At 36.2% G+C, this 19334-nt stretch overlaps 1 protein-coding gene across 1 annotated transcript in view; it reads right to left on the minus strand.

The window, feature by feature from the left end:
- The window catches only part of VhaAC39-1 (V-type proton ATPase subunit VhaAC39-1), a 108238-nt gene that overhangs the window by 70894 nt on the left and 18010 nt on the right, over nt 1-19334 (minus strand). Inside the window, exon 4 of the mRNA XM_090408600.1 lies at nt 15912-15991. Within this exon, the coding sequence (XP_090264726.1) occupies nt 15912-15991 (80 nt within the window). The remainder of the gene's footprint in view (nt 1-15911; nt 15992-19334) is intronic.

Below are 19334 nucleotides of genomic sequence, written 5' to 3' on the forward strand. Positions count from 1 at the left end.
TCTGAAAACAAACCCCAACTCAACATCACCAGAGTTAAAGATCGGTACTATCAACATAAGAAGCCTGAATGGCAAAGAAATGGAGCTAGCTGAGGAATTAGATAAGTACCGGATCGACATAATAGGGGTGACTGAAACAAAAACTACCAAAACTGGTGAGATCTTTCTGAGCAATAAATACAAAATGTTATATTCAGGCAATGACAATCAAGGAAAAGAAGGAGTAGCCATAGTATTCAACACAAAATACGAGGCTAATCTTCTTGAATGGCAGTCAGTCTCAAGTAGAGTAATGTGGGCAAATATGAGAATGGGGAACTGGACAATGAGACTTATTTGTGCCTATGGTCCCACAGAAGGTTCTACTAAGGTAGAAGTGGAGGAATTTTTTGACGCTTTAGAAAAAGCAACTGACACAATGAAAAAGGAAAAGTTGGTCCTTGTTGGGGATCTAAATAGCAGAGTAGGAAATGATTGTGAGACATACAGAAATATTTTAGGAAAATTTGGAGAAAAGAGCAAAGCTAATAATAATGGCAAATATCTGTTGGATTTCTGCTCAGGACATGGACTGGTTATTACTAACACCAAGTTCCAACATAAAAATGTGCACAAATTCACATGGAGAGAAGAGGCTAGGAATAAGAAAAGTCTCATTGACTATGTTATTGTTGATAGTGATGTTTTCTCCCTGGTGCAGGACACCAGAGTGTACAGAGGATTTGAAATTGGAAGCGATCACTATTTAGTCTTGAGTAGGATAAAATTGAATTTCATATTGAAAAGAATAACATGTAAGAAAGTTTTAAAGCGAATAAAAGTTGAGCAGCTTTCAGATGTGAACTGCAGACTAAAATACAGAAAGATTATTGAAAAGAAAATGAAAGAGTTTGAGAACAGGAATCAAACCTTGGAGATTCAGTGGCAAACTCTGAAGAAAAGATTGATTGATTCTGCCAGAGAGGCATGTGGTGAGGTTGTGTGCAAGGATAAAAAAATCAGAACTCCCTGGTGGACACAGGAAGTTAAAGAGGCAGTGAAGGAAAAGAAGAAAGCATATCAAAAGTTCCTGGCAAATAAGTCAGCTTTTACTCTTACAGAATACAGAGACAAATGTAAGAAAGCTAAACAGTGTGTAAAACTAGCTAAACAAAAGTCATGGGAGGACTTTGGCAAGAATATAGAAAATAAATATCAAGAAGGTGGCAAAATATTCTGGAGGTTGTTGAAGAAGCTTAGGAATGGAGGAAAGAGTGCTGTAAAAGGAGTTAGAGATGATAAAGGTGATATGAAAACAGGAGAAAAAGATATCCTTGAAGTATGGAGTAATTACTTTGAAAATCTGCTAAAGGAAACAAGCAGTGATGACAGTACAGTGATAAAAAACACTGACCAGGCATGCAGTCAGGAATACATATCCATACTTGAAGTAGAAAAAGCCATCAAAGGCTTGAAATATGGAAAGGCAGCAGGAGTAGATGATATTCGACCAGAAATGCTGAAGTATGGTGGTATAAAAGTCTTACAGTGGCTGCACTGCATTGTTCAGAAAGCCTGGACAGAGGGACGAATTCCCGATGATTGGAGTAGAGCTCTCATAGTACCCATATATAAAAAAGGGAAATAAAACTGAATGTGAGAATTACAGAGGTATTTCCCTACTGAGTGTTCCTGGCAAGATCTATGCAAGTATACTTGAGAAACGGTTGAGAAGAATTGTGGAAGAAAAGCTTGGTGAAGAACAAGCTGGATTCAGGCCAAATAGAGGCTGTCAGGATCAGATCTTCACTTTACGACAAATAGTCGAGAAAGCATGGGAATATAACAAAGATCTGTATTTAAGTTTTGTCGATTTGGAAAAGGCATATGACAAGGTGCCAAGAGAGAAGCTATTCAATACGCTGCAGTTATATGGTGTCAATGGGGCATTATATCAAGCAATAGTTAGTCTTTATTTGAGTTGTAAGTCAGCAGTTAGAATTGAAGGAAGTATAGGAAGATGGTTTAATGTTAAATCTGGTGTGAGACAAGGATGTACATTATCCCCTCTGTTATTCATTATCTATATGGATCACATTATGAAGGAAAGTGGTATTAAACCTGATATCAAAATTGGAGATGTTAATGTCAGCTCTTTGCTTTATGCGGATGATGTTATACTTCTAAATAAATCCGCTAAAAGTCTTCAAGATTCTCTGACTAAATTGAATAACTGTTGTAATAGATATGGTATGAAGGTCAGCAATAAAAAGACAAAGACAATGAAAATAGGCAGAATCATTGAAAATGTCAACTGTGTTGTGAATGGAGAACCTGTGGAACAAGTAAAACATTTAAGTTACTTAGGCACGATTTTTACTGAAGATGGTAAATTAAATATAGAAATAGACAACAGAATCAGCAAAGCTGGTATGGTGGGAAGTCAATTGAATAAGTTCATATGGAATAAGAAAGAAATTAGTCGGAACACTAAATTAGCTGTATACAAGACAGTGTTCAAACCAGTTTTAACTTATGGATCTGAGAGCTGGGTCAGAAGTAAAACACTTGACCAAAGACTAGAGACCGCAGATATGAGAGTCCTGAGAAAGATTAGAGGCGTGAACAGATGGCATCAATGGCAATATCATATTAAAAATGAGGATATTAGGAAAGAACTTGACATTGTCAGCATCCAGGAATGCATTAGCAGAGCTAATCTCAGGTGGTATGGTCACTTAAATAGAATGGGAGAGGAAAGATTAGCAAAACAAGTGTTCTCTGCCAGGTTGGCAGGAAAACGACCCAGAGGAAGACCAAGATATAGGTGGATTGATACGGTACAAAGTGCGTTAGACGACAGAAATATATGAGATCTGATAATGTTGTAGTCTTGACAAGTAACAGACTGATTTGGAGGAAAATTGTAGATAGGAAGTTAGTAATGATGTAAATTTTTCATGTAGTACTGTCATATCCTGTACACCCCTTGAGGGTACATGGCAGGAATTTGATGATGATGATGATGATGATGAATATATAATACAAATTTTCACTAGCTAAACACAAGTATTAAGTTAAAATCCTACATGAGAATTGTGATCATATCGCCATAACAGATTCTATACATACAAACATGTATAATCCTAGAACTAGTTGATCCTTTCTCTAACCCCTTACTGGTTTGATCACGCTATAATTCTGTATTTTCTAGGACATATATAATCAGTTACTCTAATTTTTTCACTAAGACAATATGGATTAAAATTATCCTTTTGCTGAGCTAATACACACTTTTGACCTTTAAAACTCTCTTAATTAAAATACAATGTACATGCATAAATCTCTAGGCACATGAATACGTATTAATTAATAGTAACAAGCTCATTTTTATTCTAGTTTGACATGTACTAAAGTCCTAGTATAATTCTCATTAATCCTTTCAACTGTTTAGTAATTGAACAATGACTACGGTTACATATGATTTGAATTGACACGAGATTTTTACAGTACCTTTTGACTTGGGTCTTTTACACTGGTCTCTACTCTTTCCGATATTTTACCTTCTTAGGACGAACTCTTCTATAACTTATCACTCCTAAGTTCCTTTGGCACTAAGATGGGCTTTCGCAATCTTTACCTTACATTCTTCAATCAAGGACATACATAGGATCATCTATTCTATGGCTGTGAAATTCACCACGTGGGCACTGACTTCTTTACAGAATTTTCTTTCTTTCGTTACAATCACTGGATGATGAAACACACTGACATTATCTTCTTTCTTTTTTAACTAAACGGCGTCCCTCATTTCTTACAATAGGAACACGGAATCAAAATCCTGCACACTTTGTTTCCTTATTGTGTTGGACGGAGAAACTCCTAACCCATCACTCAGGAAAACCGCGAGACCTACACGAAGACTCGTGAAGAAAAACTCCAAGGAAAAAAGCCACACACAATCCTGCAATCAAAATCCTGCACACTTTGTTTCCTTATTGTGTTGGACGGAGAAACTCCTAACCCATCACTCAGGAAAACCGCGTGAGACCTACACGAAGACTCGTGAAGAAAAACTCCAAGGAAAAAAGCCACTTGGGGGGGGGGGGGTGTTCCTACGATAACCCCTACCGACACCTTCTTCAATTTCTTTTCTTCCCACCTTACTGGAGTCAATTTCACTGACCAATTAGAGTGGTATTTTTTTGCCAAAACATCATGCAGTCCGTGTGCACACGATGAAGTCTCAATTCGGGAATTATAACCTTGAGCTTTGGTTTTTGTTTGAGCTAACCTCTATGTCATCTATACTAAATTAATCCCTTTCCAAAATTTTCTAAGAATTAAACTCAAATCTTTAATCTCTTATTTCAAGTGTAAAAACAACTAGCCTCTCACATACAAAATTCTATGACTAATCTTCTTTGCTTTACTTAACCTTATTTTATCATATCACAACTGTAATAAAATTCCCTTCTTTTTTTTTATTTAGTTCAACAAACAATTTCAGCTATATTTTTCACTTGGATGCAAGCATGTTTTTCTTTCTTTTTATTTTTTTTTGTATTCGTTACTTTCAAAGGCTCTTAACGATATCTGCTTAGGAACAAGCTTGCTTACTTAGTTATCTATACAGGGTTTTTATTTCTTCTCTTGTTACATCATGATAACTGAAAATTTCACATTCTTAAGTTATCAGGGTGTAACAGTGTGCAAGTAGTGTGAACGAATTCAAGAACAGGTATGACAGCTGGCGTGAATAGTATCATCTCTCGATGAGTTCCTGACTCCCTGGAGTCAGGAACTCATCGAGACTCATCTCTCTTAATAATAATAAAAAATTTAGTGCACCATTTTTTGAGGAAGTTTTTTTTCTGATCTGCAGTGTTATGAAATTATTTATGATTTCCATGCTTGATTTGTGCTGAGAAAGAGTTAAAGAGTAGGAGCATGTATTGTGAGTGATAGCCCCACCAGCATGCTTCTCTCTCTCTCTCTCTGACATGTGCACGCGCACCCACCACACACACACACACACAAATAGAGAAAGAGAGCCTTTGCTCTCTGCTGCATGGCTTGACAGTTTTTATGCATACAAACTATATTCTATTCCCTACAGACATAATCTGTATTGGCATAGTAAGGGACAGCCAGATTATTTGTGCTAGCTGGTGAGGAAGCCTCCTGATGCATTACCATGTACAGCATAAAAGTCTTGCAAGAATTTTATACTGTACACAGGTTTGAGACTATACTGTGAAAGTTTGTTTGTTTAATGCTCTTGTAAAATAGTTGACTTTTTAAATGTTTTAGTATAATTAGTGTTACTATTGATTTTTTTTGTATTTTTCTATTTGGTATATATACTAATATATTTGTTAACATATTGCAAAAAGTAGTGTCATAAAATGGCACAAAACACAGTACAGCATAGCTCTGTGGAGGTGGCATTTGCACTGGTACTAGACTGTGTGAAGAAAGCCATTCTCAGTCTAGTCACTGACTAAATTTGAACTTTTTTTTTTTTTTTTTTAAGCCCTTTCTTTAACTGGTTCCCGAGTTAGTCAATCTTTGGCATGGGCAAGCAGGTTTTTTCTCCCAGAAACTCAGGTTTTCCTCCCGTAAACTAGAAAATCAATCATAAAACCCACAATATTTCAGACAAATATATTTTGTGTTAAGGTTATGGACCATAAGAGAGGGTGGCACTATCTGCCATCTTTTCATCAAATGCCATCTATAATTAGTGATAATCTTGGGCCAACATCACTGATCAGCTACCACTAAAAATGAACTTCCCCCTCAGTTTTCAAGTGTTAGATAGGGTAGAAAATAACACTAACCTGAATATTGAAGCTAAGAACATGAAGGCTAGTCCCACTGAACTGAAACATGGCAATACACTGATACAAACAAGGATGTTGAAAATGAATTCCTTTCAACATCTCCAGACTAAAACAAATTATTACATACAATGTGGGCAGATAAGTAAGAAAGTCAAGAAAGATAAGCAGCAATGAAGTACTGAAATCTGCAAGATACTGAGTAATGATAATCAGGTAAGTAGAATATAAAAGGAAGGATACATTATGGTATAGCATTTCACTTATAAAACATGGCATTGATTACTGTATTACTACTTCAAGCTTTTTAGAAGTTAAATCAAAAAAAATAACAAATGCAATTTTTTGAAAAAAAGAACAGAGATGGTAGTTTATGTAGGTACAAATACTTTAACTATCAATAAATATACAACATTATAGGGCACATGAAAGAATTGCTGGAAGAAGTGAGAGAAAAAATTATTAGTCTAATACCAAGATATAAAAGTACTGAATTAAGAAAGGTTATAATGGCAAATGATTCAATGTGGGGGAAGCATAGAAAAAATGGCTGCAAGTTTTCAGATGTGTAGAGTCTGAGTGAAGAATAGATTCATATAAGAGACACAGTCTGCACTTGAATGCTTCTTGTACCAGGAACCCAGAAAAATTATTTATTGGTATGAGACCTAATAGGCAGTCAGAGAAACTAGATCATGATGGAAGGAATGGTGAGAATTTAATGCATAAATTTGATTAAGTTATACAACTCTGTTAATGATATGAATGTACATAATCATAAAAAGTGATTAAGATAAAAGGATGATTGTGTAGTTGTATGATTTGGACTTATTAAAGATGTGCAAGGATATCTGCATAAGTGAAAAATTAAACATGAATATAGTTCTGCAATTCGTCCAACAGGGTCATGCAAACTACACATGTGAGTGTATATATATATATATAAAACCTGGTAACTTATTAGTTCTACATACAAATGCAGGAGTATCACAAAGAGTTAGTGTTTATTGCCTCAATGAATTTGGAGTCTCAGATTGTAAGAAATTAGTGAGAACTGGATTTCAAAGGCAGAAATACTAACTGAAATCAGGTGTGAAGAGTTATATTTTAAGAAGGACAGGCAAGATGGGAGAGGAGATACTGCTAATAATGTAGATGATTTTAGTTCAGTTAAAGTAGAAAGCTATGACTGCAACATTAGTAACAATTTTCCATGTAGCAGTGAGTTTCAAGCTATCTGGTGTGAGGTGGAGTCTAACAGATCAAATAATGAATCATGGTGGGGTGTCTACCAGCTTAGTAGATAGGCTACTGGTGAAACGAAATGCATTGTAAAAAATCCCAACCTAATGGGTGCTAAACAGGTAATCACTGGTGACTTTAATTAACCAAAGAATGATTGGATAGCAGTGAAATCTCATGAGAAATATAGAGCCAAATTTACTGGGCTGTTCTGAGAAAATATCCTCAAGTAGCATGTGACAGAAGGAACTCTAGGTCAAACAGAGTTAGGCCTGATTTTACTATCAGAAGGAATTTCAGTTAAATGTGACTGTTCTGCTTCTGGCTGACAGAGATCATGATGTATTGACCCAGGAAATGGCTATGCATATGGATATCCCATTTAGGATAGATTATGTGCTGAACTACAAAGAAGAGAATACTATGTGGTAGCACGAAATTGGTTTCTTGATGAGAATACTAGAAGATTACTCACAATGCATGAGAAGCATTAAGAAAATACTAAGATAATGCTGTGGTAGCACACAGTATTTTACTTAGCTGACCATAATTTCACTTTCACTCCTACCCAAAAACTAGTGACAGGATATTTTACCAATTATAATTATCAAATTGTCACACTAAAATAAGTGCATATCTACGAATTTGCCAAGGGTGTCAAAGACCCAGGCACACTGCTGATTATAAGGTACAGGCCAGAAGTGTTACAAGTATTGTATGGAAAGCTAGTATGAAAAGAAACAGACTCTACAAGCTAAAGACAACCCAAAAGAATACTATCGTTATGCAGCAAATAAATAAAGAATGAATATGAAAGAATAACTACTGCATGTGGATGGTATGATGTGAGCAGCAGATGCAGAAGAGATTGTTCAAGCAGAGTACCAATTTTGCTAAGAGCAATCAACCGGATGTATGCAACATGGAGTCCAGTTAGGGTAGAAACTCAGGTGTATAAAGGTACTCGTGTTGTTGCACAAACTTAATAAGAATTTGGCAATAAGATATCATTAAGTTATATAATTTGAGTCTCAGCACAGGGAAGATTACACTGGAAGAGAAAGAAGAATGTATGATAATCCCATCTCTGGGGTGGTAGGTGAAGAATTATGGAAAAGTCAGTAAGAGCTTGCATACAGAAAGGGGGTGGAAGAAAAGAAAATCTATACTCTGTAATAAATGGTGTGGGTTTACCAAGGGAGGGTCACATTTAAGTAACTTGCTTGCATTTCACAATAATGTTATGGTTAAGTTAGACAAGAGAAATGGATGATACACCATGGAAAGCTGTTGCATATGTTGGAGGATGTGGAATTGGATTATAAGCTATTAGCTTGGATAAGAGAGGAGCTGAGCGAGATATGAAACAGTAGGGCATGAGGGAGCGAGTATGAAAAATTTAAGGTGACCAATGGTGTAGTATTCTAGGGATCTGTCTTTGGTTTACTGTTATTTGATTTTTATATGAATGACAGGAGGTATACAGCCATCTGCTAATGATGCAAAGATAAGCAAGGCCATTAGGTAAGCAACTGACATGCAACACTTACAAAATCATTGGAACAGGCTGAAAGTATAGACATTTGAAAATGTCTAATAGTTAAGTTAGTCAATACAAAGTTATGCACTTTGGCATGATAAGATATCCAATAGCATAATTACACTGTTCAGATTATGCTAGAAGAAACTGATCAGACTAGAAATCTCGGAATAGAGGAAGTTAAAGTTCAGGGACCATATAGCAAAGATTGCAAAAATGACTCAGACAATAACTACACTGCTATAAAAGGAATTTATTTTGCCTCTTTACAAGGCCATAAAACAATTTCTGGTTTAAGATGATGCAGATAATACAGCTGAGAGGGTGCAAAAGGCGTTAAAAATGAACTAGGACTGAAATGTATATTATAGGAAGAGATTGAGAAAGTATGGACTGAAGACACTTGCAAAGAGAGGAGCTGCTACGACAGACACCTACAAACTTCTGAAAGAGTTATATAGGATACCAGCAGATAGAATTTTTCATTTGTGGAAGATTGGAGAGGATGAGAGGACATCAAAGGGATGACAGTCAGATATTTTTCTAATAAAGTGATGAATGATTGGAATGGCTTGCTTTTGATGGGAGTGAATGAAGATAGTATGCATTAGTTCAAGAAAAACAGCTGGTGTGGATGATATATTGCCTCCCTTGATGAGCCAAACTTCCTGGAAGTCTTTGTATTTTTGTTCAACCCACTTTGAACATATGGGTTGAGTATTTGGTTAAAAAAATTGTATTCACAAATTGGAAAAACTACTGATATGATTATTCAGTGAATAATTATTGAAAGGAAGAGGATAGAATCAATGGAAGAGAATCCTGTTAAAAAAAATATTCACAAGGCTAAATTAGTGATCGTGGAGCCAGATTTCTCTCTCTCAGTAAATGAGAAGGTTTTAACTCCCAGAAATCAGGGAACCAGCTTATGAGGACATTTTCTTGAGAGGCATAATGTCAAACAAAAATATTGTATGGCATAAGACTGATCATCTTATTCCAGTGAAATCAGTTTCTTCATTTCCGGATATGTACCCTTGATGGATGTACAGGATATCTACTATTAATATTATTTTATTTTTTATGTCTGACCCATACACAAAAGATCACAGTGCTGTGTATGGGCAAGAGGGCGATTTTTAAACAGCTGAAGGTTGCAGAAGACAGATGGGTAGATGGAATGAAAGAGGAAAAGAAGTCAGTTCAATAAGTTTCAAGCTGGAACGTAAATAAATATCAACCAGCAGATGCTCTTGTTCTTAGTTTTAGAATAAAGAAGATGAAAGACAGTGGGCAGTTCAGCAGAGCACTATTAATGAAAGTTCCTGGAGAACAGGCATAAGAAAGAAATGTCTAAGAGAGAGGGACTGCAGTGGATCCATGACAGGGGGTCATGAATTAATCTGACTGCCCTCTTCTGATTAACATGAAGCAATCTTAGAGAGCATCTGAGATCCGATCACCACTACCCCAAATGTGTTAGCAGTTCAGGCCATTAATGAGTTGCTGGAGATGTGTGATATATAACCTCACTAGTAGTCAATCTCTCCTTCTCGTGGGATGGCCTGTTTCCACAAATGTGGCTCTGCTAAGGTGAGTATTATCACCCTATATGTATATCTTCCCTAATTAGAGGAAATGCAATCAGATTTCTAGGTGGCAGACATCTTTCACCATCTAGTGAAATACCACAGCCTTGTTTAATGGAGGTGAAAAGTGGCTAGTGCCATGTTTTGTCTTCAGAGTAGTCTGTGGTTTCTTCTCCCTGATCCCACAGACTACTCTGGAGACAAAATATGGCACTAGCCACTTTTCACCTCCAGTATGCCGAGTATGCTTAACACACTAATTAATGAGAATTAGGGAACCAGAACTGCCTCCATTTCAGGGTACAGCATTAAAGTAGTTTCTGCATGCTGGCTGCTAGATATCATGAGACTGAACTCAATGGTAATACAAATGTAGGTGGCTTCCTGATCATCTTACAAACCATACCTCACTTTGCAGCTTTTATTTGCTGCTTTTCTTGTTTGTTCTAATTCAGGTAACCATGCTACTCTTTTCAATTATTTTCCTGAAAGTTGATTTCATACAGTCTAAGTATCCAAACTGTAAGATAATCATCCTAAGAGACTAATGTTCTTAACACAAACTGGCTCCACATCTTTGGCTACACAAATCAAGCCAATAGGGGAAGCTGGATCATTGCTGAAACACCTGATACACCTCAACTACCTTCCAACACTGAGTTCTAGACCTACTGCATGCAAACAAAAAATGGATGCTCTTCTCTGAGATCATAATACCTGTACTGCTATATTCTCCTACCACCAGTCAACTTGATCAAATTCCTGATGATGTACATGAAACAGTTATAGCATTACTAACTTCTGGTTAACAATTTTTCCTCCAAATTAATCTGTTATCTGTCAAGACTCCAACATTATTATATCTTATACTTCTGTTTCTTAAGGAACATTTTTCTGTATCAATCCATCTTTGCTATTGTCTTTCTCTTGCCAACCTGACAAAGAACATTTGTTTTCCTAATCTTTTCTCTCCCATTCCGTTTAAGTGACCAAACCACCTGAAATTAGCTCTGCTAACACATTCCTGGATGCTAACAATGTCAAGTTCTTTCCTAATATCCTTGTTTTTAATGTGATACTGCCATTGATGCCATCTGTTCACTCCACTTTCTCAGAACTCTCATATCAGAGGTCTCCAGTCTTTGATCAAGTGTTTTATTTCCAACACAGCTCTCGGATTCATAAGTTAAAATTAGTTTGAACACAGCTAATTTAATGTTTTGACTAATTTCTTTCTTGTTGTATATAAATTTTGGCTGATTTCCATACAAGCTTCATTAATTCTGTTATCTGTTTCCATATTTAATTTGCCATTTTCACTAAAAATTGTACCTAAATAGCTGAAATGTTTTAGTTGTTCTATAGGTTCACCATTCAGGATGCAGTTGAGGTTTTGAATGTTTCTGCCTATTTTCATTATCTGTCTTTTTATTACTGAATTTCATACCAAATTTATTACAACAGTTATTCAATTTAGTCAGGGACTCTTGCAGATTTGTACTGGATTTATTCAGAAGTATAACATCATCTGCATAAAGTAAAGAACTAAGATTAACAATGCCAATTTTGAACTTCATAATGTGATCAATACAGATAATGAATGACAGTGGAGATAATGTGAATCCTTGTTGCACACCTAATCTAACATCAAACCATTTTTCTGTATCTCCTTCAATTCTAACTGCTGACTTACAGCTTAAATAGAGGCTATTAATTACTCAATATAATGAACTGACACCATATAACTATAGTATTTTGAAGAGCTTTACTCTTCACACCTTCTCATATGCCTTTTCCAGATCAACAAAACTTGCATACAAATCTTTGTTATACTCCCAAGATTTCTCAACTATTTGTCTTAAAGTGAAAAAATCTTCTGGCAACCAATATTTGGTCTGAATCCAGCTTGTTCTTCACAAGCTTCCCTTCCACAAATGTTCTTAGCCATTTTTCAAGCATACTTGCATAAATCTTACCAGGAACACTCAGTAAGGAAATACTTCTGTAATTCTCACATTGTTTTATTTTCCTTTTTATAAATGGGTACTACTATGAGAACTCTGCTCCAATCATCTGGAATTCAATCCTCTGATCAGGCCTTCTGAATTATGCAATGCAGCCACTGAAAAACTGTTATATCTACATATTTGAGCATTTTTGGTTGAATGTTATCTAGCTGAAGTAGATAACTTAGGTTTTTGATGACTTTTTCTACTTCAATAATGAATATGCATTCCTGACTGCATTCTTGTTGGGAGTTTTCTACCACCATGCTATTATTACTAAAGGAAACAAGCAGTGATAGCATGATGTCACTGCTTATTTCATTTAGTAATCTTTAAAATTAATTATTCCATATGTCAAGAATATCTTTATCTTCAGCTTTCATGTCATTTTTTCATCTCTGATTCCTTTTACAGTACTTTTTTCTCCATTTCTAAGCTTTTTCAAGTTTCCAGAATATTTTGCCACCTTCCTGATATTTATTTTCTGTACCAAAGTGTCCCCGTGACTTTTGTTTAGCTATAATAAATTTAGTTTAATCCTTTATCCAAGTGTGAGCAAACAAAGTTTGCACCTGAAAGTATCTTCAGGACTGGGGTAAGGTGGTACAACACCAGGGCAACTCGTTGCAAAGGTGGAGCAAGCTACGAACACTCCTGTCTCAGTATCTCCTATAATGCAAAACACATCTCCTTGCGGATATGTCTAATGTTATGCATTAAGGGAAGGGCCACTACCCAGATTAGTTTCGACCTTTATTGAGGTCTCTTCAGTGGAAGCCAGGCCCAAGCTGAGATACCAGGCAGAAGCATTCGCAGGTCATCTCTCCTATAGGAGTTGCCAAATGGTGTGCCACCCTTTTTTAATAAATTACTCTGGATTTAGAGAAAGATGTTGAAAGTTTATTTTTCACTTGGTTAGAGTATAATAAATTTAGTTTAATCCTTTATCCAAGTGTGAGCAAACAAAGTTTGCACCTGAAAGTATCTTCAGGACTGGGGTAAGGTGGTACAACACCATTTGGCAACTCCTATAGGTAGAGATGACCTGCGAATGCTTCTGCCTGGTATCTCAGCTTGGGCCTGGCTACCACTGAAGAGACCTCAATAAAGGTCGAAACTAGTCTGGGTAGTGGCCCTTCCCTTAATGCATAACATTAGACATATCCACAAGGAGATGTGTTTTGCATTATAGGAGATACTGAGATAGGAGTGTTGGTATCTTGCTCCACCTTTGCAACGAGTTGCCCTGGTGTTGTACCACCTTATCCCAGTCCTGAAGATACTTTCAGGTGCAAACTTTGTTTGCTCACACTTGGATAAAGGATTAAACTAAATTTATTATACTCTAACCAAGTGAAAAATAAACTTTCAACATCTTTTGTTTAGCTAGTTACACAGAGTGCTCTGCTTTCTTGCCTGGAACTTTCCATATGCTTCCTTCTTTTCCTTGACTGCCTCTAACTTTCTGAGTCCACCATAGAGTTCTGAGACTAATGTGTGGTAGACATGTGGTGTAAACAGTCAATTTAATAAGCTCAATACTTAACTGGACAACATCTCTCTCTCTCTCTCTCTCTCTTGATCCAGATAATGCTCAAAAACTTATACCAGACTACCCAGGATTTATGGTCTGCACAAACTACATAAATTCAGATACCCTCTTAGACCAATTGTTAACTCAATATGAAGTCCTACATACAAAATTTCTGAATTACTTTCCAACCTCCTAAACTCCTTTTACCATCTGTACTCTTTTATCCCAAGAATTAAAGAAGCTAATGAGTGTATTTTGACATCAGCTTACTGGCACCCTTGAACTTCTAAATTCCCATGACACACTGCAGATCTTAAATTCATTATGAATTCTGGATATTTTAGTTTGAACTAAACTCTATAGACAAATAGAAATGCACTGGATTCTCCACTATCTCCAACTATAACCAACATTTATGTAAAACATATAGTGATAAGAAGGTAAAGTTCCTGGAAAAAGAGGAAGGAATAGATCATCAATGAGATGGATGGGGTGTGTGTGGGTGAGATCCTCAGAGATCTGAAGCCTCCAGAAAAGCATACAAAGACATAAAAATATATACCTGCCAAGGACTGGTATGGCACATCACTGAGCATGAGTAACCATATGGCATCTGTTGATGTCCAATGAATGAATGGATGGAGTGATAAGATCTGTCCTAAATCTCAAACTTTCTTTCTGGATCTATTACATGGATGATATTTTCACCATCTGGAAGTAGTCACATCAAAAACCAAGAAGTCTTCCTCCAAAAAATCAATAACTCACAATCTATGATCAAGCAAAACTTTATCCATTCTAGATGTCCTCATAAAACAAGAAGTAAAACAAATCCACAAACCTACTTTCTCTGGTTGTTATATCCATTAGACATCAACTTGACATCCTTTGCAGAAATACAATATTATCAAATTATTGCTAACAGCACACATAACGTGCTCTCGCAGTATCTTTTCATTAGAAATTTCCACCCGATAAACAAACCCTCTTCTCTGAATGTCTACTTTTAAAATTAACTATTTTTCTCCCAATTCCACAAGAAGAAAGGTGGCTCTCATATGATATCTATTCCTCACATTCAAGATACTTCTGAATGCGATGCTTTGTATTATCCTAAACAAATTTCATTTTGCTATCATGTACAAATCTGTCAAACCAGGCTCCTTTTACCTTCTTCAAAAGAAGGTAAAAGGAGCCTGGAAAAAAAAAGTACAATTACTATTTCTTCCTGAAGTTTATCAAATTCCATGCAACTGTAATTTATCCTATTCTGACAAACTGATTACTCCATCACAAAACACATTTCTGAACATCAATCTTGTATCGAACTAAATAAATGCCAAATTCTAGCTTTGCAGAATATGGAATTAATAATACTAACAAAAGTATTCTTTTGAATGATGTTAAACTTCTACTACAAATTTAAATGTCTTTTTTAAATAAAGTTCTTAAGTTCTTCACCTTCCACTCTCAGTGATGATCTTTATGTCAAAATTATAGGAAATTGTCATAAAAACTATTTATTATTAAAAATAAATAAATATAACTATAATAGTGCAATAATTTTTAACCTGGCATGCTCTCATCATGGCTGCATGAAAAGATGTAATCTCCATGCACTTATATTGTTGTTTCTAAATTTTCTATTATTCATTTGTTAACAGTGATGATGGTTTATGAGACAAACTGAAATATTTGTATCTAATTTTTACTATTAATTAAAATTCTTTACTGTGAACATGTATGTTTGATACTGATTATACTCTCTGATGAAGACATGAATTTATAAAGCCCATATAAAAGCTCTTTGACAAAGAGCATTTATATGGACTATTCAAATATAGGTGAATAAGCATCCTGAATACAGAGATAGAGGGTGTTCTGTTCCAGGTTTTCTCCTGGTAACATGAATTCTCTCCCCCCCCATTTCATAAAAGAGGCAAACTGACCACTGAACATGTGCAAACTGAACACGTTCATTAACAGACAAGATGAACTGGCCTCATGTTTTGCTCATAATTCAGAACAACCAAACCAGAACAATTCAGAAGAAATCTTTTGATAGGAAACTAGTGACAATTTCATGCTAGACTATTATAGCTTTCTATATACTAAGAACACATTTCAGGAAATAATTGTTAACGTGAAACAATTCAAAAGTATTATGGAAAATCTTACCTTATACAAAGTATTCCTAGTGATCTCTATATTCATTTCATCCAGATCTTGTTCTGAGATGCAATATACAAAAAATGGGGCTGCAAAACAGTATTACTATTAAATAATATTGTTATCATATCCAACATATTACATGGTTTTTAATTAGTTTTAATTGTATTTTTTTAAAAGCAATACAACAGTACCAGCAAATACAGTGTGCCTGTTAAGTAATGAGGTAACAATTATATCCAGCTTCACACAACGTTTACATCTGTTGTACAGGGGAGCCTCCTTCAGTGTCGGGGTCGCAACGCATTGAATGTCCTCAATGTCGCTGAAGTGCTCCCCTTTCAAGGTACACTTCAGCTTTGGGAAGAGGGAAAAGTCTGTGGGGGGGGGGGGGAAGGTTTGATAACATAGATTGACTTCAAAGCCAGAAACTACTTCACAGGAGGTGCACAGTATGCAGACACACTGTCATGCAACAGTAACCAATTGTTGTGTGGAGCAGCTCTTTCCTGACACATTGCATGCAGGCATACAGACATTGCATTACTCCTAAATAATACTGACCATTCACTGTAGTGCCCTCAGCAACAAATCTGCAGTGGATAATTCCAGCAGGATCAGAAAAAAAAACATTGTCTTGGCATGTGATTTTTGCAACCTGGCTTTCTTCTGCCAAGAAGAAGACATTCCATGCTCTGGCATTTCATATCCATATCAAACTGAAAACACCAACTTTTATCACTGGTGACAATTCTTTGCAACACATCACGATCTTGATCAACTGAACGGTTGAAACTTTGACAACATACAACCCGTTCTCTCCCTGTTCGTGTGTCAATGTGTGCAGCACAAACCTCAAACAAATCTTCCTCTTGTGCAAATCTCTTTCTAAGATTAATCTGGCCATTTCCTTGCCAACACCAAGCAGTACAGCGAGTAGCCTAGTGATTATTCGCCTGTCATGGGCAACAATTTCCCTAGCTTTCACTACATTTTAATGTCCATGCTGAAACTGGCCATCCACAGCATGGTTCATCCTCCAGGGACTCCTTCCCTTCTTTAAATGTTGAAAACCAGTGGAACTCCTGTGCACGGTTCAGAGAGTCATTCCTGTAAACTTTTTTTTTAGATCTTGGTACACTTCGGTAGCAGTTTTTCCTAATTTACATTAAAATTTTATCATGGCTCTTTGTTCCACGACACAACATCTGACACACTCTATTCACACATGCTTACTTCTTTGGTTGTCACACAAAAACTGCTCTGGATTTAGAGAAAGATGTTGGAAGTTTTTTTCCCACTTGGTTAGACTATAATAAATTTAGTTTAATCCTTTATCCAAGTGTAAGCAAACAAAGTTTGCACCTGAAGTATCTTCAGGACTGAGGCAACTCGTGGTAAAGGTGGACTAAGCTCTCATCACTTGTCTTAGTATCTTCCATGATTCAAAGCACATCTCCTTGCGGACATGTATAATGCTATGCATTAAGGGAAGGTCACTACCCAGACCGGTTTCAACCTTTGAGGTCTCATCAGTGGGAGCCAGACCCAGAGGCGGTAATACTAAGGTGGAAGTAATGGAGAAGTCATATTTATCTATATTAGTTGCCAAAAGGTGTCTCACTTTACTCTGGATTCAGAGAAAGATGTTGGAAGTTTTTTTACCACCTTTACCATGAGTTGCCTCAGTCCTGAAGATACTTCAGGTGCAAACTTTGTTTGCTTACACTTAGATAAAGGATTAAACTAAATTAATTATATTATATATTAGGTGTGGTGGTAAAAGTATTAGAAAAATTGGTAAAAAAGATAATTCAAGAATGGGTAGATAAAAATATGATACTGTATGAGGGTCAGTCATGCCTTAGTAATTTACTAACTTTTTATAATAGGGTAACAGATGTTAGATAAAGGAAATGGCTATACAATGATTTTGCTGGATTTTTGCAAACGCTTTTGATAGAATACCACATGAAACCCTGTTATGCAAATTAGAACAAATGGGGATGGACGTGACACTGGTTAAGTGTATAAGAGGGTGGCTGCTGGACAGATATCCAAAGTGGTATATGGAGGTGGAGAATTGAGGCAAAAGCAGGCGACCAGTGGTGTGCCACAAGGTTCAGTGCTGGGACCATTGCTGTTTAATTTTTTACATAACTGATATAGGAAATAACCTAAAAGGAAATATTCAGTTGTGTGCTGGTGATGTGAAATTAGGTAGAGTACTAGTTAATCAAGGTGATGTAGCAAGCTTGCAGTACAATTTAAATAGGCTGTCAGTACAGGCAAAAGATAATGGGTATCAGTTTAATGTGGAGAAATGTAAAGTTATACATTTTGGGAAAACTAGATTACAAGTCATCTTATTGATGACACTGTACTCCAGGAAATAGATGAAGCTAGAGATTTAGGGGTAGCTGTAGACAGAGTTAAAATTTAGAGGATATATTGCTAAGGTAGCTATGGTAGCCCATAAGATTACTTGGCTATTTTCAGAACACATTAACAAATAGATATAAGGAAGTTAAGGCCTTGATATGTCCACATCTGGATCAGTATGCTCAAGTCTGGTCCCTGTGGGTTTCTTGGGGATGTGGAAGAGGTGGAGAGGATTCAGAGGCAAGTGACCAAGATGGTGAATATGCTCTATGAGGATAGATTGAAGGTGTGTGGATTGAAGAAGTTGGTTGATAGGAGAAAAACAGGGATATTATAGAAACATTTAAGTTGCTAAAAAGGTTTTATAGGACAGATACAGAAGAAGTGTTTCAGCATTTGGCTAGAGGGACCAGAACAAGGGGTCATCCCTGGAAGTTGAATGAAGGTGTAGAGGTAGAGGTGTGAGGACTAGATTTTTTGCTTGGAGGGTGGTGAATAAGTGGAATGGGTTGCCAAAGTCAGTTGTGAGTGCTTTTTTCTGTTAATGGATTCAAGGAGAGGTATGATAGATTGGGTCTACCGTAATGAGTCTTCGGACTCCACGGAGGTGCCCATATAATAATAATAATACTGTATATAGAAACATAATAAAATTCCAAAGCACTCTGTTTCCAGCACTCAAGTTTCACAACACTTCCACAGTATGAGTTAAATCCATTATTTTTTATTACAGGCTGGCCAATTATTGTTTAAATTGAAAAATACAGTTTTCCTATGCAGACTTAAATGTTAAAAATATTACTTGGGATTCATGGCAACTGAAATTAATAAGTGACATTTGGTAGCTATATAATCATTCAGATCTTCAGAGATAACAAATCACAAGAACTGGTTTTAAATTTTAAAGGTTTAATATTTTAAACTTGGAAAATATTGAATGATATAGTTCGCCCACCGTTTCCAGGTCCCTGCTTCGCGTCTTTCCAAGAATAGTCGATTCATGCTGAAGGGGAGAAAAAAATGAAGGACGTCCGAATTAGTCGCCAACAC

Source organism: Typopeltis vanoorti, chromosome 18, assembly GCF_054136105.1.
Source record: "Typopeltis vanoorti isolate ZY-2024b chromosome 18, IOZ_Tvanoo_1.0, whole genome shotgun sequence".
NCBI lineage: Eukaryota > Metazoa > Arthropoda > Arachnida > Uropygi > Thelyphonidae > Typopeltis > Typopeltis vanoorti.